Genomic DNA, 23,817 nt, shown 5'->3' on the forward strand with positions numbered 1-23,817 from the left:
ATGCTGTGTGCTCGCCTGTTAATAATCCTGAAAGCTCGATCCGTGACCAAAAGCTTCTCGTCCAAGATGCTGTTGGTGGGCGGCAGGAGCTGTAGTTGTAATGCTTGCGGCATTTTGACGAACCACATTGACCATAACACTGTATCGGGTACCAAATCCACAGGTGCAAGGGTGCGGAGTTGTCACCATAGTCCCAATGGGGTGACATTGTGCAGGTGGTTCTCGTGAATGATATGATGAATAATCTCGTCCGGAGCTCGAGAAAGTCTTTCACAAATGAGTCTTCTCGCGTTTGTATATTTCAGTGAAGGCGGCGGGCTGATCACAATGTCGCTAATCGGATCCAATGGTCACACAAATGTCCCACCAAACACACAAAGTGTGATTATTCTGAGTCAATGCCTGTGGCGGCGAAAATAGAGTCGACTAACGTGAACCATGTGTTGGGCTGCGTTTTTGCAAAATTCGGCAGTTTAGGTAACTTAGGTGGTTTGGAATCCACAACCACTGGGTGTCTAAGAGCCGCAGGTGTGTGAGCAGTCAACATGGCGTCTGCCAGGGGGAGGGGGGGAGGAGGGTAGCCTTGGGGGCCCGTAAACTGTTACACCCCTTGGATCAGTCGTTATCGCTGTCTGATGTCTAGCAAAAGTGGGCGAGGTACTAGGAGAGGTCACATTCACTATACACTGTTCAGTTCGATCAGAAAATTGAGGATGTGCGTAGCCAGGCACAAAACCAATTCGTGGCATGGATGATGTAGCAGCTGTGTAGTGGCACTGCTCCGAAAGTTGGTGCAAAGTTCTGAGGGGGGTTGTGCATCCCTGAGCGTGTGACGTTAGCGCTGGAATGTCCATATCTCTTTTCACACTTTGTCCTGTATGTTCGAAAGAACGATCTTGAGGCAAGATGGCGGGCGATACGTACGCGTTGTCTGTGAGTGTTGTGGTACTGCAGTCCACTCGCAGGTCGGAGGGCCTCGAAATGTTCGATGCATAGAGTCCATACATAGTGCAGATGGGTGGCATGGTCGGATTCTGACCATAGAAATTTTACGGCGGTACACCTCGTTGCTTAGGCCACATGATGACACAGGCGATTCACTCGTAAATACATGATTGTTATTGTTATTGAACTCGGGTAGAACACAAGAAGAGCATCACAAACTGTCGTCGGGGTCACCAGTGTGGGAGTTTGGGTCCTTATCGTTATAAATAATAACCCGTTGATACACTTGTTAAAACAATGAGCACATTTATTGTCACAATTCAGATATACGTCATTACACATCGAAAGTATCACATAGACAGAACATAATGGCTGCCTTGGCCCAAAGAGTTTTTGCGCACCAGAGATGTTATGGCACATCAGTGTTGCCACAAGCACTTTGTACTGAACTGAGATACAAGCTTTGGGCTACATTTTAGACTAGTTTAGATGTACTTTCATTCCAGTGTCTAATTCATTCCTCTGGGATGTGGAAAATGTCAGAAAACAAGAGTACATAATAAATACTAACAAAATAAGAAAGAGATATGGTAATGTACCTTGCACAGTTCCCAAATGAAATTACTCTTGTAGATGTGGGGGATGGAAATGTGTACCATTCTGAATATAAAAAAGTTAATTATGGGGTGCCCCAGGGCTTGGTATTGGGACCATTGTTATTCTTGCTTTTTATTAATGACCTACCTCAACAGTTGTCAACAGCCGATACCATATTGTTTGCTGATGATACCAGCTTCATTATAAAAGGGAAGAATGATTATGATATGCAGCAAAAAATCGGCAAAACAGCAGAAGTGGCAGAAAAATGGTTTAAAGATAACTGTGTAGTTGTCAGTGACAAGGAACAAAAATAGCACCAATGTAAAATTCATGTTATTGAATAGCCAAATTCACCAAAAGAATCACATAAATGTGTTAGGATTATGGGTGGATGAGCATCTAGGGTGGGAAAAACATGTAGAAATGCTCAACAAAAAATTAAGCAAGTACTGTTACATATTAAGAGTGCTTAAAGATTGTTGCAGTACCAAAACAGTGTTAAGTGCTTATTATGCATACATTATGCAACAGCTTCTACAGCATTAATGAATACCTGGAATTTTGCTCAAATCTGTAGATCTAATTCATAACTCTCCAAACAAAAATTCATAATTAACAACCATACCTAGATAAAACCAAAATTCTTTCATCCATGTGTGTATGTAATTATGCACCTAGCTTTTGTGCGGTATGTTTCTATGCCTAGTTAACTAATGTACGGGTATTTAATAGTTTTAGTAAAATCAACCAAGGGGCTTTGCAAGCTTTTCTTCTATCTGTATGTATGTAAGCAGAATAATGCCAATGATAAGATTTTGTACATGATATAAATATGTAATATTTTATACTGTTCTGTACTTTGACAAGTCCAATATCATGAATGTGATAATACAGGCATTAAATAAATAAATAAAAATAAATAAATAAATGTTATTAATAAAAGTGTTGTCTTTCTCATTAATGCTATGAGCATTGTACACATATCTCCAGATGTCTTTGAGGTATTTCCTAAAACAATCAAGTTTTGGCTTACTAACAACCCTCTTGAACACAGACTTAGTAAATTTTATATCCTGATCAGTATTAACATTTAGTAAAAGGAACTGCATGTCATGGTCTGAGAGGCTTATTATTGGTTTTATAATATAATTTTGTTCATTAGACATTTCTATAAAGCTATTATCAGTGGCCATCTTTGAGCCTTTATCTGTTCTATTTAGAAAGTTAACAGAATTGATTAAGTTGAATGAGAATGCTATCCTCTGTAATAAGTTCTTCCTGGAAGAGTTTTCACAAAAATGTACATTAAAAACACCAGAAACCACTAATTCTTTATTTTTTATTTTTTAATAGGCCAATACAGCTCTTCAAAGTGATTTATGAACAGATTAAAATTACCTGCTGATACTGAGTACCCACTTATTATTATGAATGATTTATTATGGAATTCTACTTCTGTCACACATGCTTCCATTTGCTGCTCTAGGCAAATTTTATGAATGCCTATGTTATTAAATTTATGGTAAAAATTCTTGATAAATGTGAGAACTCCTCCATCCTCCATTGTGGCCCTACAAAAGTGAGAAGCTAACCTACATCCTGCAACACTTTACACATCTATACCAGTGATTATATAACTCTCCTATCATTTGAATAATTTATTCAATGGAAAATCCTGGATGGAATGTAACATTATTATGAAAAGGAAAGTTGCCACTCACCATACAGCGGAGATGCTGACAGTCTTTTTGTTGTGCCTATCTGTGATTCAGAATCTCCACTACATGGTGAGTGGCGGCTTTCCTTTTCGTAATATTGGTACAAATAATTTATTCATTCATTTTAAATGATAATCAGTTTACAAGTCATAAATATCATCCATGTAGTGCACAGACTACGCTTTCATTAAGTACAAAACAGAAACTACACAGTCTTTCTATGCATTAGCATAACCTATACACCATTTGCTGTACAGACTGTATTAAGTAATGAAAAATACAGGGGATAGGCAAAATAATGTAAACACCTGTACTTACTTGGGAATGGTTTATTAATAAGGGGTTGGACCCCATTTGCGCATAATACATCTGTGATTCTTCTTGGAATACTGGCATATAATGGTTGTATAGTCTCCAGTGGAATGTTATGCCACTGTTCGATCAGAACCTCTTCTAACTCTTGTAGTAATGAGGGAGGTGGATATCTGCTCCAGAGGTGGCATTGCAATGCTGCCCACAAGGGTTCAATAATGTTCAAGTCCGGGAGCTGTGCTGGCCAGGGAAGACACTGCAGTTCAGTTGCATGCTCCTGGCTGTGTGTATGGGTGCATTATTCTCCTGAAATATGGCATCATTGTTGGGGAGCAACATTTGAATCATGGGGTATATCTGATCACTTAAAATGTTCATGTAATCATTGGCTGTAACACAGCCTTTGAGAGTAATGATGGAATCAGTAGAATACCATGATATGGTTGCCCACGTCATCACACTTCCACCTCCATGCTTAACTATTGGAATCAAGCAAAACAGGATTGTAGGTTTCTCTTGGTGTTCTCCCTACGTAAGCCCAGCTCAATGTTGGAAATAATGAAAATGTTGACTCATCAGACCGTATGACCTGTTTCCACTGATCAGCCGTGCAGGCTTTATGCTCCTGACACCATGTTTTACATTTATTTGCATTGGTTGTCATCACTAATGGTTTTGGTACAGCAGCTCATCCATGAATCTTTATGGAGTTCTTGGCAGACATTGTTGACAGATACGGGGGTCTTGAAGATGGCAATTGAGTTCTGCTGCCACTCTAGTCACCGTAGTTTTGTGTTGTTTTGACACAGCTTGTGTTAGCGTATGACGATCTCTGTCATTTAGTTTTGATTTTTGCCCATTATTGTGTTTACACAATGATGTCTTTTCATGTTTTGTGTAGGCTGTCATGACTCTCGAAGCAAGTGCTCTTGAAATATTCAATAAATTTGCTGTCTTGGTTACTGATGCCACCAAAATCTGCTCTCTTTGGAACTCCGTTACATCTTTCATTGCACAGCAACCTTGGCCTCTGAATGAAAATACGTAGTGTGCACTACTCATTAACAACCTGCACTGATGACTTTTCCGTAATGAACATTCACAGTCCAGTGTGACACGTGCCTTACCCGCGTTGTTGACCATCAAATGCAACCATCCCATTACTACCACTGTTCACATTATTTTGCCTATACCCTGTATGTATAGCATCCAGTGTTGTGATGGCTCAATTGATGTTTGTACTTAATTATGCTGTATACGGAAGTTCATAAATCAACTCATTTGGTGAAACATCCTGGCAGATTAAAACTGTGCTGGACTGAGACTCAAACTCGGGACCTTTGCCTTTCGCAGGCAAGTGCTCTACCATCTGAGCTACCCAAGCACAACTCATGCCTCGTCCTCACTACTTTACTTTTGCCAGTACCTCGTCTCCTACCTTCCAAACTTTACAGCAGGGGGATGTTTCCAGAATGAAATTTTCATTCTGCAGTGGACTGTGTACTTATATGAAACTTCCTGGTAGATTAAAACTGTGTGATGGTCCGAGACTTGAATGCAGGACCTTTGCCTTTCACAGGTAAGTGCACTACCATCTGAGCTACCTAAGCACGACTCATGTCCCATCCTCACAGCTTTACTTCCGCCAGTACCTCATGTGGCTAAGCCGTGTCTCCGCAATATCCTTTCTTCCAGAAGTGCTACTCTTGCAAGGTTCGCAGGAGAGCTTCTGTGAAGTTTGGAAGGTAGGTACTGGTGGAAGCAAAGCTGTGAGGATGGGGTGTGAGTCATGCTTGGGTAGCTCAGATGGTAGAGCACTTACCTCAGAAAGGAAAAGGTCCCGAGTTCGAGTCTCGGTCTGGCACACAGTTTTAATCTGCCAGGAAGTTTCATATCAGTGCACACTCTGCTGCAGAGGGAAAATTTCATTCTGGACACATCCCCCAGGCTGCGTCAAGGCCATGTCTCCACAATATGTATCACTTAATACAAAACAGCTTTTGCTATGAAATTACCTTTTTCTCATTCACTCTTCTTCTGCTGCTCTGTTGCTGTTGTTGTGATTGTCATATTGATCCATCATCTACACAGCCGCAGCAAGTTGTAAGCTCTCGGCAAGGCATCTTGTTTACCTGCGGTCAGCTGCATCCACCTGCATGCTGATTGGCTGCTCCTGTGCTCAGTGGCTGCTTCCATAGAACCTGCTCGCTGATTGGCTGCTGTCATACTGTGGCCATGAAACCCGTGTGTTGATTGGCTGTTACACCACTATACTGTAAACAGCTGTCACGTTCACGGCTCAAAATTTGCAAGTACTTGTTTATTGTGGCTATGTACAATATTCCTCATCCGGGGCACCACGTGTAGAGGATTGCCTACTTTGTTTCTTCGTTTGTTGTCCTCGGTGTCGACGTACTGGCTGAAAAAATAGGGGGTGGACGTGCAGTACTATATACTGTAAATGATGTATCTGACAGATGCACAGTTGTGTTTCACAGCCTTTTACTTTCACTTTTCACAACCACCCAATAATACACAGTTATATATATATATACTCCAACTACCATTCCAAGTTCAGAGTCCATTAATTCCCATAGTCCGGCCATAATCGTGCCGGAAACCTTCTCATATGAACCACCTGAGTACAAATCGCAGCTCCACCAATGTTCTGCCCTTTTGTACTTAAGTAAGCAATACTACCACTATCTGTATATGTATGTGCTCATCACTATCCCATGACTTCCGTCACCTTAGTATATATAATTTAATACGTTTCAGGTGACTCATTGTATGACCAAACAGTCTCCCTCCTGGAAGGTATGCAGACAGCAGTTGCCAAAACGTCTGTCCCACTGACTGGAACTGACAATGTATGCCAGCTGGGAGAATGTCTGCTGGGCAACTTGGTGGCTGATGCAGTGATGTCAGCAGTTTCAACAGCGGAAGAGATCCCGGTAATATTTTCTGTTTTTCCGACATGGACACTATTCACAAATGTTTCTTTAACAGGTATGCAACTTACAGATTATTATAAATTCCATGTGTGTTTGTACAGTGCTGGCCATTAAAATTGCTACACCACAAAGACGATGTGCTAAAGATGCAAAATTTAACCGACAGGAAGAAGATGTTATGATATGCAAATGATTAGCTTTTCAGAGCATTCACACAAGGTTGGCACCGGTGGTGATGCCTACAATGTGCTGACATGAAGAAAGTTTTCAACCAATTTCTCATACACAAACAGCAGTTGACCGGCGTTGCCTGCTGAAACGTTGTTGTGATGCCTCGTGTAAGGAGGAGAAATGCGTACCATCACGTTTCCGACTTTGGTAAAGGTCGGATTGTAGCCTATCGCCATTGCGGTTTATTGTATCGCGACATTGCTGCTCCCGTTGGTCGAGATCCAGTGACTGTTAGCAGAATATGGAATCGGTGGGTTCCGGTGGGTAATACGGAACGTCGTGCTGGATTCCAACGGCCTCATATCACTAGCACTCGAGATGACAGGCATCTTATCTGCATGGCTGTAACGGAACGGGCAGCCACGTCTTGATCCCTGAGTCACCAGATAGGGATGTTTGAAAGACAACAACCATCTGCACGAATAGTTAGATGATGTTTGCAGCAGCATGGACTATCAGCTCGGAGACCATGGCTGCAGCAGTTACCCTTGATGCTGCATCACAGACAGGAGTGCCTGTGATGGTGTACTCAATGATGAACCTGGGTGCACGAATGGCAAAACGTCATTTTTTCTGATGAATCCAGGTTCTGTTTACAGCATCATGGTGTTCACATCATTGTTTGGCGACATCGCGGTGAACACACGTTGGAAGCGTGTATTTGTCATCCTCATACTGGCGTATCACCCGGCGTGATGGTATGGGGTGCCATTGGTTACACCTCTCAGTCACCTCTTGTTCGCATTGACGGCACTTTGAACAGTGGACATTACATTTCAGATGTGTTATGACCTGTGGCTCTACCCTTCATTCGATCCCTGCGAAACCCTACATTTCAGCAAGATAATGCACGACCGCATGTTGCAGGTCCTGTACGGGCCTTTCTGGATACAGAAAAATGTTCGACTGCTGCACTGGCCAGCACATTCTCAAGATCTCTCACCAATTGAAAACGTCTGGTCAATGGTGGCCGTGCAACTGGCTCGTCACAATACGCCAGTCACTACTCTTGATGAACTGTGGAATCATGTTGAAGCTGCATGGGCAGCTGTACCTGTACACACCATCCAAGCTCTGTTTGACTCAATGCCCAGGCGTATCAAGGCCATTGTTACGGCCACAGGTGGTTGTTCTGGGTACTGATTTCTCAGGATCTATGCACCCAAATTGCGTGAAAATGTAATCACATGTCAGTTCTAGTATAATATATTTGTCCAATGAATACCCGTTTATCATCTGCATTTCTTCTTGGTGTAGCAATTTTAATGGCCAGTAGTGTATATTACATGTAAAAACATTTTATTCTCTCATATCACTAATAGGTCTAACAGTTTAGTCCTATGAATTACATAGATTAGAATTGTTCTTAAAATACATCCTTCAATTCTGGCATTCTCCTGGCCTCAGTTTCCACTACAATACATACTTATGGAAAAGTGGCCTCGCATAGACAGTCAGCAATAGTGAAGCATGAAGGGAATGATGTTTACTTGTAGGTGGTATCAAAGAGTGAGGAAGGTACCATCCAAGTTGCCACACCTTGGGGCTGTGGACAAAGAAAAAACAAAAGTTGTAAGTGATTTTGATCAGTTTGTCATTAGACCATTTTCTTGTTAGCGAAAATCATCCTTTGTACCTTGATGATGTTCCATCAGATGCTGCACAGCTATAGCATGAGATTCATCTCTCTGTGCCTGACAAGAGAGGTAGACTGGCTGATGCAGCTTTTCTGAAGACTTTAATTACGATTTTTCTCAAGTAGATGATCATCTGCTGACACCATTATCAGAAACAGTTTCAAGCTACGTCTTTTTAGTGTGATTTGGCGTGTATTATAAACAGATACAAGTACACAGTCACATATTTATAATAAATTGTCTGGAAGTCACATTTTACAGATCTTATTAATCATGTAAGCTCTGCAACTTTTCCGTTACAGACAATAACAGATTTGAGAGAGTTGCAGGCTTCTTGCAATTTGGATGCTTCCAGGCAATGTAAGACCAAATTTTTCTAATATTTCTTTTTGTTTACAATTCATTATATATTTTACTTACTGAAATCACATAATTCTGCTGTCAGTTCTTGTGTCTTCAAAAATGCCAACAATATGAGTCATACTTTCAAATTCACATCATAAAAAAGTTATAAACATTTAAAACTATCTCCCTTGCTTGTTTCTGATGCGTTTCTCGTTTACTGCTGCCACCTAACATATTTATTTACAGATCATACTAGCACACTTACAGACAAACATTGACAGCTTCATAAATTACACTGTATCATCTCAAAGCAGGCCACACCAGACTGCAAAAGAGCAGTTACTGTCATCTGGTGTTAAGTCACAGCTACGTGCACAGAAAGAGGATAAATATTAAGGTTTTCTGGTGATTACGCAGAGGGGATGTGCAGAAAAGCTGAAAATTGGGCCACCTACCAGCAAGGTGTGAGCTGTAGCTCCTGCCCCACTCTCATCTGTCCCCAAGCTTCCCACTTAACTCCATTAATCCCTACATTCACAGTACAGTCTCTCTCTTTCTTTGTTCTACCTCCCACACCTCTCCCAAACCACTCTTTCACCTCATTGTTCTTCTCAACGAATCCACTCCACAAGACACAACACACCCCAGTCAAGTTGCAGCACTGCTGAGGGACAATGAAGGGACAATGTGTGAGTGAGGCTTGGCTATAGTAGAAAATTGAGAAAATGCAGATAAGGAGTAGAAAAATATAAGAAATGAAAAAATATGTTCCTGGAAGTAAAAATATCTGTGGCACACATTGCCTGGAAAAATATCAGAGAAGACAGAAAAAATTGTGCTGCCAGTACTTTTTTGTCGACACAGCTACACAGGTAGGCATCAGCAACTATTAACTCTTCCTTTTTAAATATATCTTTTTATTCCTGTTCAATAAATTTTGCATCACTCTTTAGATAGAATTCCAGAGGAGCTATTCTCTCCTGTTGTGTCTCTCATATTATTTCCTTCCAGCTGTATTTACAATTTGTGCTTTAAGTTTTGGCAAACAGGACTTCTACATGTATGTACATACTCCACAAACCACCATACAGTGCATGGTGGAGGGCATCTTGCACTACTGCTACTCATTCCATTTCCTGTACTACTCACAGATGGAGCATGAGTGCTAATTTATTTTATCTTGTCTTTGTGGTGATTTGATGGCAGTAGGATCATTCTGCAGTCTGTCACAAATGCTAGTTCTCTAAACTTTTTCAATAGTGTTTTGTGTAAAGAACATTTTCTTCCATTCAGGAATACCCAGTGGAGTTGACTGAGCATTTCCATAATACTAGTGTGTTGATCAAATCTGCCAGTAACAAATCTGTTAGCACGAATCTGAATTTCTTCAACGTTTTCCTTTAATATGGCCTGGTAGGGTGCCCAAAAACTCAAGTGGTTCCCAGGAGCGGGTCGCACAAATGTTCTGTACACAGTCTCCTTTATCAAATTGTCCCAATAAACTGAAATTGATCACTTGTCTTCCCTACAACTGACCTTACTTGCTTGTTCCATTTAATAATACTGTGCAACATTACACCTAGATTTTTAGTCAATGTGACTGTGTCAAGCAGCACACCACTAATACTGTATTCAAACATTATACCTTTGATTTTCCTACTCGTCTGCATCAGTTTACATTTTTCCACATTTATAATGAGCTATCATTTATCACACCAAACATAAATTCTGTCCAAATTGTCCTGCATCCTCTTAAAGACACTTAAAAGATGACACTGTCCCATACACTACAGTGTCATCAGCAAAGAATTGCAGACTGATACTCATCCTATCTGTCATAAGTGAAGAAATTGTGTAAGCCATCTTTAAATGTTTCATATAGTTTTCAGTGTGTACAGTTCTCTCTTTAGGTTTGTTGTATTCATGATCTGTCATATTTTACTACTATGTCCAGGGGAATTAACTGCATACTTTTTGATTTTTCTGAAATCAAAATAATGTGCTTAGGCAGTGGAGTAATTTCAGAAAATTCTGGTAGGGTCCTAGGTTATAATTTTGTCTGAAACTTCATTCAGTCATTCACACATGTTGTTCTGTAAATCCTACCATCAAGGTGAGGGGTGTGGAACAAGTCAAGTTATAAATTAGGAGATAGAAGCAGGCTTCACAGATTCCATCTGTCACTACACTAACAACAAATTATTGTTCAGCTGCAAACACAAAATCTCTTCGAACAACAAATTGTTGACTGTTGTTACTGTACACACATAGTTAATTATGAGAATTATACAAGGACTCAAAAATCTAAGTACCATTTTTAACTCAATTAATATTTATGAATGTGTCCCTGCATTTCTGAGCTCAGAAATGTGTTGGAAGGACATAAAACTAATCAGTTCATATGTAAAATGATCGCATGATCAAAATTTCATGTAGCTGCTTTTTACAGACAAAGAATGTTGGTCACAAAATGTGTGCTTCAGAAACACTGTATATCCTCCAGACTTGGCTGGATGGTGGATATGGTGGATATTTCCCACAGAAAAGATGCGATTTTTTTTATACGTATCCTCTGCATATTGTAAACAGGAACCATGAAGTCTCCTGCAAGGTCGCTTGTTTTGACATCCATGTGTTGGTGCCTTATTCTGGCCACAGGAAGTTTTTGAAGTTACTTCCTCTAAACAAAAATTTTAATATTAATTACTGGCTAAACTGTTTGCCATGTAAAGAAATGGAAGAAGTATTTTCCTTTGCAAGTTACATACATCTTCTGTGGGGGACATTTCTGTATACATCAAAAAGTAATCACATACAAGAGTTGTTCAAAAAATAAGGTGACTTTTCAAACTGTGCAGGCAACGTACATTTTATTATCAATCTTTTGCTTTTTGTTATGTTGGAACACATGTTCTCAAAACATGTTCACAGTTCCAAGTGTACAGCATACTTCATTTGTTTTTGACAGATAGAAAGGTTAGATGTGTTTTAGTGTGCTCAGCAATTATCAATTATAACTAAAAAAATGTTTATGAGTGATACAAGCTCTTCAAGACGGGCAAGAAGATGCCAATGATGAACCTTACTTTGGACACCCTAGCACTTCAACAACAGATGATAAAGTCAATGCTCTCAAGGAAATTGTTTTAGAAAATCATTGAATTATCATAAGAGAAGTCGCTGAGGATGTTGACAAATTGGGTGGCTCATGTCAAGCAATTTTTTCAGATGTTTTGGGCATTAGATGTGTGTCAGCGAAGTTTGTTCCAAAACCTCTCAATTTTGAGCAGAAGAACCTTCGCATGAGAATTGCTCAGGAGCACTTGAATGACATCAATGATGATCCCAATTTGCTCACAAGGGTCATAACTGATGACAAAACATGGGTTTATGGTTATGATGTCAAAAGCAAAGCCCAATCGTCCCAATGGAAGCATTCTGGAGAGCCAAGACTGGAAAAGAACACCAAGTTCGATCAAATGTCAAAGTTTTGCTCTCTGTTTTTTTCAATTACCGTGGTGTAGTGCATCATGAATCTTTGCCTCGAGGTTGTACAGTCAATAAGGAGTATTACCTTGACATTATGTGCCATTTGCAAGAAGCAATAAGCAGAAAACATCCGGAATTGTGGAAAAACAATTCATGGCTTTTGCATTATGACAATGCACCTGCTCATTCATCATTGCTTGTGAGAGATTTTTTGGCCAAAAACAATATGACAATCATGCCTCAGCCACCATATTCACCAGATTTGGCCCCCTGCAACTTTTTCCTGCTCCAAAACTGATGAGACCTATGAAAGGATGAAGATTTTCAATGATTGAGGAAATATAAACTGCTCACTGGAAGTACTCAAGACTGTACCAAAGAGTGGTTATGAGAAGTGCTTTGAGGATTGGAAGAAGTGTTGGCACAAGTGCATTGTAACTGAGGGGGACTACTTTGAAGGGGACAATATGAATATTGATGAATAAATAAATATTTTTTCATAAAAATATAAAGTCACCTTACTTTTTGAGCACAGCTCATATATTCTCTGCCTGTCAGAAAAAGTGAAGCATCCAGAAGACATTGTTTGATGTTATACATACGTGTGCACATACACACCATCAACAGGTATGTAAATTATTGTAGTTGCAATACTCTGTGACAGATAGAATGGTCAAGGGGTCTGAACAGCATTAGATGTTGAGTGGCCACTGTGAAGGACAAGGAGATCATGTGCATTCATGTGAGGCAGCCTTTTCAGAATCTGACAGAGTTTGAAACAGATCTCATTGTGGGCCTCTATTTGGCCAGCTAGTCAAATCATGTAATATCTAGATTTTTTGGGTATTTTGATGTGATAGTGGCCCATAGTGGACTATATGGGGATGTGAAGGCAGTGCATCATTGTTCAGTAACTAGCAGCAACCAGACAAGGAAATTAACATCCCATGCATAGGCCTGCCATCAACACCACAACATAAACATCTGCATTTGGAATTGTTCTGTGACTGGGAAGTATGGACTACTGATGAGTAGCATCTCATTGAGTTCCTCCTCTAATGTTTTGGAGACATAAAGCAGTGTTACCCTTGGCATCACACTGTGGGAGCCATTGGGCAGAACTTCAGGTCATGGCTGGTATTGATTGAGGGAGCTCTGATGGTATAATGGTATGTCAAGGACAACCTGTATCCTCAATGTGTCAATATTCATATGGCAGATTCAGGGTGCCATTTATCAACAGAACAATGCTCATCCACATATGGCCCATTTCTCCTCGAACTGTCTGTGTAATGTTGAGGTACTCCCACGGCCAGTGAGATCCCCACTTAAGCAGGGCTTACAAAGAACTGGATGGTGGAACTGCACAAAGATAATGTTTAGCTTAGTTCGAAGACGATACTCAGATCGATACTGGTGATGACCTCATCGGCACCACATAGTCTCCCCCCCCCCCCCTCCCCACCCCCTGCCGTACGGAGTACTCTTGAGAGGCCAGGGGGAGGGGTTGACTATGGCTTTGGCAGGGGTGGTTTGCGGGAGGCAGACCACGGTCAGCTCGACAGCGTTGTCGGGGAGCCGAGTGGGTAGATGTCGTGAAGGAAGGTCCGGCCACCGAACCTGGAAGTTGTTGAAGCGCGCTGGGCGCCATACTGGGCGTGCTGGTCGAGCAGCGACAGATAGGCAGGCAGTTTGCGGGAGGAACGGAGTGACGACGACGATGTCTCTGGTGGGCGTGGCGAACACATGAAGCATGTCCAAGTCGACGTCGGGCGAGAGGGGAACACATTCCACCAGGTGGCAGGGAATGGCAGAGGTTGTGTCATGAGCACCAGATGAAGGGAAACACATGATGAACAGTGTATCATCACATAGCATTATGGAGATGTCGTGGATTATGTCCGAGGGAACAGGCACAAACACCTCGAGCGAAGGCATGTTCATAATGGGGGGGTGTGAGAAACCTCGCAGGGCGAGGCAGGCGAAGGGGAAGAGGTCGAAGGGACCAGCGAAGGGCCAGGGGGGCGAGGGCGTGATCATAGGTAAGCTCAATGTGGGGAGCATGGGGTCACTCAACGGAGTGCGTGAGACCGGAGCAGGGTGCGAGGTTGGAGGAGAGCTCGACGAATGAAGCTGGAGGTCACTCGATTGAGTGTGTAAGTCTGACCTGGAGGGAGTGGTCAGAGCATCATGAGCCACGACAGTGAGTGGCTGGTCGTGGCCTGAAGGGGGGTAGAAGAAGGCTTGACATGAGCAGGCTTACCTCTGTTGATAGAGACTGTGACAGCTGAATCTTTTATCTGGATGTCATAGGTGTTGGCTGAGCGCCGGAGAACTCGGTATGGGCCAGTATATGGAGGTTGGAGGGGAGCACGGACAGTGTCATCTCGGAGCATGACATATTTGCAACTGTCCAGAGATTTCAGGACGTGAACCTTAGGGTGGGAGTGGCTGGCAGGCAGAGGGATATGGAGGTTGATGAAGTCGCGTCTGACGCAGTCCACAAAGGAAGGTAAGTCAGACTGAGGGAGAGAAGCGGCAGGGTCACAAGTTCGCCAGGGAGAACAATGTTCCGGCCGTATACGAACTCGGCTATTGTGCCCTTGAGGTCTTCCTTATAGATCGCACGAATGCCGAGTAGCACAAGGGGAAGGGCATCCGTCCATAGAGAGTCGTGGCATCAAAGAGCCGCCTTGAAAGTGTGGTGCCAGTGCTCAACCAACCCGTTACTTTGGTATCGATGCGCCGGATGCCGCAGATGTTACAAATCTCGTTGAACAGGGCTGACTCAAATTGTCTGCCCTGGTCAGTCGTGATGATAGCTGGACATCCAAAACGCGATACCCATGACTCGACGAAAGCTTGAGCAACAGTTTCTGCCGTAATATTGGGGAGGGGGACAGCTTCGACCCAGCGAGTTGTTTGATCGATAGACGAGAGGACACAACAAAACCCGTTAGAGGAGGGGAGAGGGCCGAATATGCTGGAAACATCCAGGAGGGATCGAAAAGGCGACGAGGGGGGGTGAAGTGTGCTTGTGTACTTTGCAGCATTGGCACACGACGCAGGAGCGTGCCCATTGCTGGCAGTCCTTGTTGACATTTCTCCACACAAAGCACTCTGCAACGAGGCAGGCGGATGCACGAACACCGGGATGGGCTAAATTATGCGGTGCGTTGAAGACAGCTCGACGGAGCGTGGTTCGGATAAGGGGGCGTAGCGTGCCCGTACTTTCATCACACCAGATCTCACCAGAAATGCCAGGGAAGGTGGTGCAGACGAAGTGTAGTGAAGAGGTAGAGTCTGAAATCAAGTCTTGTATGTCCTCATCGGCGGGTTGGAGGTTAGGCAGTTCAGAGAGGTCTAACAGCGAATGAACGGGGCCGACTCGTGAAGGAAATCAGCGACTATATTGTCAGCACCCTTTATGTGTCTGACATCGGTGGTGAACTGAGATACAAAGTCCATGTATCTGAAGCAGCGAGAAGGCAGGTCCGCTAGTGGGTTTGTAATGGCCGCAGCCAGGGGTTTGTGGTCCCTTAAAACATAGAAAGGGTGTCCCTCAATGTCAATCTTAAAATGCTTGATCACTTCATAGACCGCAAGCAACTCCCTTTCAGATGCGGAATATTTCCGTTGTGCGTTGGTGAGCTTGCGCAAGAAGAACCACAGAGGCGAAGTCTGGCCGTCGATTGTCTGGCTGAAGACAACACCAATGGCAGTATCGCTCGCGTTTGTCGTGATGAAAAGCTGCGCATTGGGATGAGGATGTGCGATGGTGCAGGCCTCGGCAAGAAGACTTTTGAGGGTGGTGAAAGAGTCAGTAATACCAGGGGTGCACGGAACGGTCCGAGATCCAGAAGTGTGGGTGCCTGCCAAGGCGTCCATCAGTGGAGCCTGAATCTCTGCAGCCCGAGGTAGATGTCAGCGATAATAATTAACCGTCCCCAGAAAGCACCGGAGCTCTTTGAATGATGCAGGTCTGGGTAGGTTTAGTATTGTTTGTACCTTCTCAGGGGGTGGTGAAATGCCGTCGGCAGAGACCCGAAAACCAAGAAAAGTGACAGCAGGTTGATGTAGCTGCAATTTGTCCTGGCTGGTCTCGATGCCTGCTGCTGCAAAAGTGTTCATAACAGTTTGCACATGTCGAATGTTGTCCTTGATGGAGGAGCTGAACACAAGAATGTCATCAAGGTATGAAAAGCAGAATTTTATGTCGAATAGCACTTCGTTGATGAAGCGTTGCCAGGTATTGGTTGCGTTTTTCAGACCGAAGGGCATGAATCAAAACTGAAACAACCCGATTGGGGTGGTGATTGCTGTCTTCTCGATGTCTTCAGGTGCCATGGGGATCTGGTGGTAGGCCCGTTTGCAATCAATGACAGAGAACTTGGTCGCACCTGCGAGGGTACTGGTAAAGTCGGCAATGTTGGGTATGGGGTAGGTGTCCATAACTGTTTGTGCGTTTAGTCGATGGTAGTCTCCGCACATGCGTCAGGACCCGTCTTTCTTGGGTGTCATATGAATGGGCGTAGACCAGCTACTGGCAGAGGGTTCATTGACGCCGGAGCTTAGAAGTTCAGAAATCTGCTTTTTAAGGTCGGAGAGGCACTCGGGACAAAGTTGACGTGGTTTACTGGAGATTGCAGGGCCTGGCGTGAGGTGAAGCTTGTGAACCGTGCCTTTGGTGATGACAAAAATGTTGCCGGCGCCATGGTAGGAGGTTTGTTTACAATGTGTGGCGGGCGGGGCAGGTGAGGCACGGTCGTGGTGTTCGGAGCCACTCGGCGGATCCAATAGGAGCCGAGGCGGCGAAGTGCCCCAGAAGTCAATGTGACAAGATGGCCGCCGGCCCGAAGCAGTGGCACCGTGGTCGGATGAGCTCGGTAGAGCTCGTGAGCCGTTAGTGAGTCCATTGTCCGAGGGCGCGGCCTGTGGCAGCACGGTCGCGGGCGAAACGCTTGACGCGAGTGCACTGTTTGTGTTTCATTTCATTTCATTTTATTATCTTCCTGTATATCATTTACATGATGTAGGAATTGTTGTCAGTGGTGGTCGCACGGTGGCGTGCAGGAGCCGAAGTTGCGAGGGGAGGGGTAGGAGCTGTTAGTTCGGGAACACGTGACGCTCGTCGTGCATGCGCACTTGTGTCCGGCCGAGTGCAAATGCTGCCGCGTTAGGGGGTGTGGTCCTGTGGAACTGGCAGTACACATTATGGTAGACTTGATAGCACAGTTGCGAGAGGTAGTGGGTGGTAAGCACATGGAGGCTCGATTGCTGGGACTACAAGCAGATTCGACGCACTTACTGATCTTGCTTTGTCCTTGCTGCAGTGTTTGTAATTCCTTTGCTGTGTTGGAGAGCTGGAGCTGAGTTTTGTGGAGCCAGACTGAGAGCTCAAAGTTTTCCTTGCGTAGGCGAGCGACGTTTTCAAGCTCGACAAGGCACTTGTGCATTGTTTCTTGTAACGTCGTCAACAGAGACGAGCATGTACAGGTGAGGTGAGCCTGGACCGACGTGTAATGGGGGGGTTTGCTCAATGGAGCACAGGGGAAGTGAGTTTTGGACAGGTGATGAAACACGGTGTTTCGCACTAGGTCCGGTGAAAGTTTGTGGTGGCGCAAGAAGTCAATGCCTAGTATAAGTTCCTCAATATTGCACACTAAAAAAGTCCACCCGAGTTTGCTGTTTGCGGAGAGTGAGACGACGTGGGAGGTTGAACCCAAGCATTGTAGTTTAGTTGAATTCATGGCTTGCAGTGAAGTATGATGAGGGGGGATGTTGAACGACGCTAAGGACGTAGGCAGCTGCGAAACATCAGCGCCTGTGTCCACTAGATAAACGTATCCCGACAAAATGTCTTTAATATAAAGTCGTCCGTAATAATCCGATTGTTCCCGGACAGAATGGAGCACTGGGAGGTGCCTGCCATGTTTTGCGCAGGAGGTGGCACCCGGACCTACCTGCGATTGGCGTTTGGGAAGCAGCAGGGTGGTCTGCAGTTCCGTGCCTCCTCACCAAACCGTGTGTGCAAGTAACAGTATGGGTAGTGCGGCTCCATTTCCTGCAAAAAGTTCGTTGCCAGAGGCGGTGGCTGAGGTTCGGTGGCTGCAGCAGGTTCGGTTGCAGGAGGGGGCGTGACCCAGGGTACAGCCGGTGACATCCCAGCTGTCTGTATACTGCGTCCCGGAGCGAGCGGAAGTCGGTACAGTGCGGCCCCGGCTGCGGGACAAAGAGCCTGAACCTGAGACTTGCCAGGTAGGCAGTGGCTGGCGAAATAGAGCAGTGATGCATCATGTAGTTTATCAGCAATTGTCGTTCGTTGTTCGACTGGTTCGGGAGACCTCTGAGCCAGAGCAAAGCGGATGTGAGGAGGTAGTTTATCTGACCAGATGACAAGGAGAGGTTTGTGAGAGAGTAGATCATCGCTGACCAGGGCCCATAGCCGTCTCCAGAGTTGGGAAGGTTTGTCATTGCCTAGTTGCTCGACGTGGAGCACTTGCCGTATTGCTGTCTTAGTTGAGCACACAAGCCGATGTAGAACTGTCATTGTCATTTTGGCTAGAGTGTACCGGGTAGCTGAGTCCGAGGCATCGACCAGGTCAGCAATCAAGTCCTCCTGGTCGTGCAAGTGGGTAATAAGGCACAGAAATCTGGTTGATTCCTCGAGTTTGAAATGGTCGAACACTTCATCCACAATTTTGAACCAGGTTGTTGCCCTGTCGGGATTGAACGGCGGCAGCGTCGGGAAGCGTTGTAGAATGTTCGGAAGAACAGGTTGAGTTGAATTCGTTGGGGCACTGCCTGAAATGAGCTGCTGTTACTGCAGTATTCCAGGAGTATGTGTCTCCAGGGTATATGGCGATGACGGCTGGTCGGGTGGCAGCTTGAAGGTGACACGTTGTGGTTGAGCGCGATCCATCACAACGCGGGTTAGACACCGTAATGTGTCGATTGCGGTTGCAGAAGTTCAACACGTTGCGGGTGTGTTCAGATTGACGTGTCATGGAAGACCGACATGGATGAGGCACTGAGATGTGCCGAGAGTGGTAGTGAAAGCTTGACTGGAGCCGGCGCGGGGGCGACGGGTGAGAAAAAGTTCAAAGTTTGAAAACACGTGCTAGTCCGTGGAAAGCTCGACGTACGATCAGAGCTGGAGCCACCTGTGTTGCAGGGAGGCTATGGAGGTGCAGGCTGTCCAGAAGCACAGTGAGGAAAATGATGCTGAACGTCGGACTGAGCGCTAAGTCCGCGGCTGGCGCGCTGCCAAGATGGCCTTGAGCCGCCTTATCAGCGAGGTCAAAGGTCACGCGCTCAGAGAGCTGACGTAACATGCTGTTGCATACTCTATGTCGACAGATTCTAGATGTACCCTTGTCCGTTTCTCAGCTACGCTACAGATAAATTTATTTATGAAAATACAATGTACAGTCTCCAACGAATTTTACATATTCACATGTACCTTTACCTTTAATCCAAATAAATACAGTCTCATTAACAGATATTTTACGTCTATTACGTGTATACAAGGAAAAGGGTGAGGGTGACATATATGATGATTTGCCAAAGTCTCTATTTGCATTTTCACAAACGTGGAATGTGCGGTAGGCTATGACGTCACGGTCAACGAAGCTTTCCAGTCCTGATACATTGGGTACACCTGTACCACCTCGTACAATAGCGACTGTCAACCAGCCGTTGCCATGTGAAAATGTATCATTCAGATCAATACTGAAGTTCAGTCTACATCCACAGAAGACGGCGGGTCCATCTAGTAGTGAATGTGCGGCGACAGATTTTATAGTATTCTTCTTCTTGTCAGCAGCAGATGTTGTCATTTCAACGTCTTCAATTGTTTTATATATTGTCTGTCTTGCACGACGATGGTATCATTCCAGGAGTATGTGTCTCCAGGGTATATGGCGATGACGGCTGGTCGGGTGGCAGCTTGAAGGTGACACGTTGTGGTTGAGCGCGATCCATCACAACGCGGGTTAGACACCGTAATGTTTCGATCGCGGTTCCAGAAGTTCAACACGTTGCGGGTGTGTTCAGATTGACGTGTCATGGAAGACCGACACGGATGAGGCACCGAGATGTGCCGAGAGTGGTAGTGAAAGCTTGACTGGAGCCGGCGCGGGGGCGACAGGTGAGAAAAAGTTCAAAGTTTGAAAACGCGTGCTAGTCCGTGGAAAGCTCGACGTACGATCAGATCTGGAGCCACCTGTGTTGCAGGGAGGCTATGGAGGTGCAGGCTGTCAAGAAGCACAGTGAGGAAAATGATGCTGAACGTCGGACGGAATGTGTGAATGTTCACTGTTCATAGTCTCTCCACTCACAACGGTGTGTGGATAAAGTGGATGTCATGGCACAAAACACTGAGGCATAGCAGTAGGACGGAGATGGAGGTCAGGCACAGATAACAAGCCATTGTTCCTGTTGCAGGGCAAGGTATTGAAGCAGGAAGGCATGTGCTGATGCTGAACCGAGGCAGGCGCGTGCTTGGTCAGATGCTGAGGAGGTTGACCTGTGAACAAAGCAGTTCCGGCCATGTGGCAGGAATCTGCATGGTACTGCACGGATTGCTGCGTGGAAAATCGTTGTCCTGGTGGTAGTAGCTCGTCCAACAAAGCATTTGCAGAAATCGGCATTGGTCTCGCACAGCACGGAGATCCGTAAGAGGTAACTGCACCGACGCTTAGGGACGGCACATGTGGTAGGAACAAAGGCGTCTGATAGCCGGAGTCATGCACACTCCTAACCTCACTTATTGTTGCAGGCTCGAATAGGTCTGGCGAAATCGGTGTAATCGTTGAGTGAGAGTCATTGTGTTGCAATCCTGGCGGGTGTACATTGCCCGCAACATGATGCATGTCGATCACAAAATCCGGCATTAGGCATTGGGCCAAAGTCTTTGTTCGAATGTTGTGTTGATGTAATACACATGAAAATAACTGATGCGGAGGCCGCAGACACAGTAAAATGGTGAAAACGGAAGATGTTGCAACTCGGGGTCACCAGTGAGGTGAATGCTCAGGTCAGTTACTCCAAACAACACCTTATTATCAGTAGTTCATTTATTCACCTCTTTACACAACCAAGGCTTACAAAGAAGAGGATGGTGGAACTGCACAAAGATAATGTTTAGCTTAGTTCAAAGACGATACTCTCTCTTCCCCCCCCCCTTCCCCCTCCCTCCCCCTTCTGTCCCTCCCTCCCTCCCTCTCTCTCTCTCTCCCCCTCCCCCCCTCCCTCCCCCTTCTGTCCCTCCCTCTCTCTCTCCTTCTCTCCATACCCCCCTCACACACATAGTCCCCCCCCACAAACACACACACGACGATTAGAATGTCATCCTTATGCAAACTTATTTTTGGTACAGAGAGAAGCTGTTTTTACAAATGAAGAACATTCATGTGCCTAACGTTACTGGAACGTTTCAGGTGGAGATTGCAACACAGCACACTCAAACTTTGAGAAAGATCCCCCCTTTCATGAGGGACATGAGAGAAACACCTAAAGATGGCATAGACATTTGGCTGTAGCATAATGACTACAGAATGAGTGGTGATGAGGTGGTATCAGGAAAACATTGTGGCAAAAGAGTAGGCACAAGGTCTTCCAGAAGAACTACAACATGACAAGACTTTAGGATTGTGCTACTGGCTATGAAGAAGGGGCAGGTGGTGGAAGCAGAAATCTTGGCAGATTTTAGATACAGAGTGTCACCACAAACCCTCTAGAACAGATTACTGGAAGCCTGGTTGAGATTTTGAGCTGTCGTATGTCACTGACTGCTACACTAAGCCACAAACAACAAAGGCTCACATAATTTAGAGCCAGGACCATCTAGGATATTGAGTGGCATTCTGTGGTGTTCAGCAACGCCACCCATCGAGCTCATCTGATGTGCAAAGCTAAGATGTATACTTCCATACCAGCCTCCTACCAGCAGTCTTCATGAAATGACACAGGAGGTGTTACAGCCATTGCAAAAAGTTTCTCAAGATGAAACTGAGAGCCTGTTTATTTCCATGCCTCAATGAATACAAGAGTATACTAATGCGCGGGGCCAGGGGGGGGGGGGGGGGGGGGGGGGGAGGGGTCACACCTCCTACTGATCAATCGATACATCTATTTAGAATTGCAAGAAAGTTTAATATTTAATACCCATTATGTGATGAATGTCTCCACATGTTTGGACTGATCCTCCATTCAATAACACTTTCCAACCCAGTAGGTCATTACCTGTAATCCTACAGCAAACATGCTCTTGCTTTAGCCAAATAACAATACCACATACTTATCCTCATCCTGCTTAACAATAAGTACTGCTCCTACAGGCCTCACATTAAATATTCCCAACTCTGGTTGCACCCCTCTTTCTACCAGTCCTCAGATTCCAGAATGTTCAGTCCATAGCTCGTATCCTCCTTGTCCTTGATCAACAGACTACATCTGCCAACCACCAATCCCAACAACTGCATTCTCAATGTAATTCTTCTTGAAGCCAACCATAAATCTGGACAAAATTGCTCACATTAGCTAAGTAAGCATCATAGCCTGCTAACCAAATTTCAAATATCTCAAAAGTCATATCGCTCTTCCACAACTACCCTCCACATCACCATCACTACCACCAGCACAAGCAGTAGCAATACACAACCATACCCAGTATAAAACTTCAACCTCTAACAATCCCAGCCCGCTTCAGTCCTTAACCTCTCATCCAGATCCTTCTCCAAACCTGAGACATCTGTTCTTTTCTTCAGTGCCACACCAAATTCAGTCACACTACACTAGTAAAAGACCTCTTCCCATTCACTTAATGCTAATTGTTGGAAATACCACTTCAACATTCAACCCCAACCTACAACCAACAGAGTGATCTTCAAATGCTGCCTAAATGAGTTCCAAGTCCAATTCCCAATGTCCCCCTTCTCTTCTGCAGACCCACCCTCTCTGGACATTCCAAGAATTCCTAACTTCCAGCATTGCCTCATAGCCTCCCTCAGAAACATCATCAAAAACTTGAACTTTACTCAAACCAAATCCTAAGCTGTCCCTGACCTGAAGACAGACCACTCTATTATCATCCTCCCCTGTGGAAAAAGGCCCCACCACTGTGATACTTTACCATGAGAAGTAAGTGACAGAGGGGCTTTGACAACTCTTCGATGTCTCAGCATACAAAACTGTTCCTGACAACTCCATCCCTTCCATCCACGCTGAGATGCAGAAAATCTTGAAAACCCTAGGCCCCTCATAAGGACTCACCACTATTTCTATATAATTCCTTATCCGTTCTGAAACATTCACCCTCATTTTCTACTTACTTTTGAAAACACACAAATAAAACCATCCTGGCCATAACATAATAGCCGGCTTCAGAGCTATCACTGAAATTGTGTCTGCCCTGTTACATGATAATCTCCAACATATCACACTGAGCCTCTCACCCTATATAAAAGACACCAACTGCTTTCTGGAATGTCACAAACCCATGCCCATCCTTCTCCCAGCTGGAACCTCTCTTTGTCATTATCCGTGTGACATCTGCATAGACATCCCACACACCAGATTGCATGT

General features: G+C 44.7%; 1 protein-coding gene across 1 annotated transcript in view; it reads left to right on the top strand.

Annotated features, from left to right (window-relative positions):
- LOC124598759 (protein 5NUC-like) overlaps positions 1-23,817 on the top strand; it is an 84,401-nt gene that overhangs the window by 45,241 nt on the left and 15,343 nt on the right. Inside the window, exon 7 of the mRNA XM_047136024.1 lies at positions 6,354-6,584. Within this exon, the coding sequence (XP_046991980.1) occupies positions 6,354-6,584 (231 nt within the window). The remainder of the gene's footprint in view (positions 1-6,353; positions 6,585-23,817) is intronic.

This window comes from Schistocerca americana, chromosome 1 (assembly GCF_021461395.2).
Source record: "Schistocerca americana isolate TAMUIC-IGC-003095 chromosome 1, iqSchAmer2.1, whole genome shotgun sequence".
In the NCBI taxonomy this organism is placed as follows: Eukaryota; Metazoa; Arthropoda; class Insecta; order Orthoptera; family Acrididae; genus Schistocerca; species Schistocerca americana.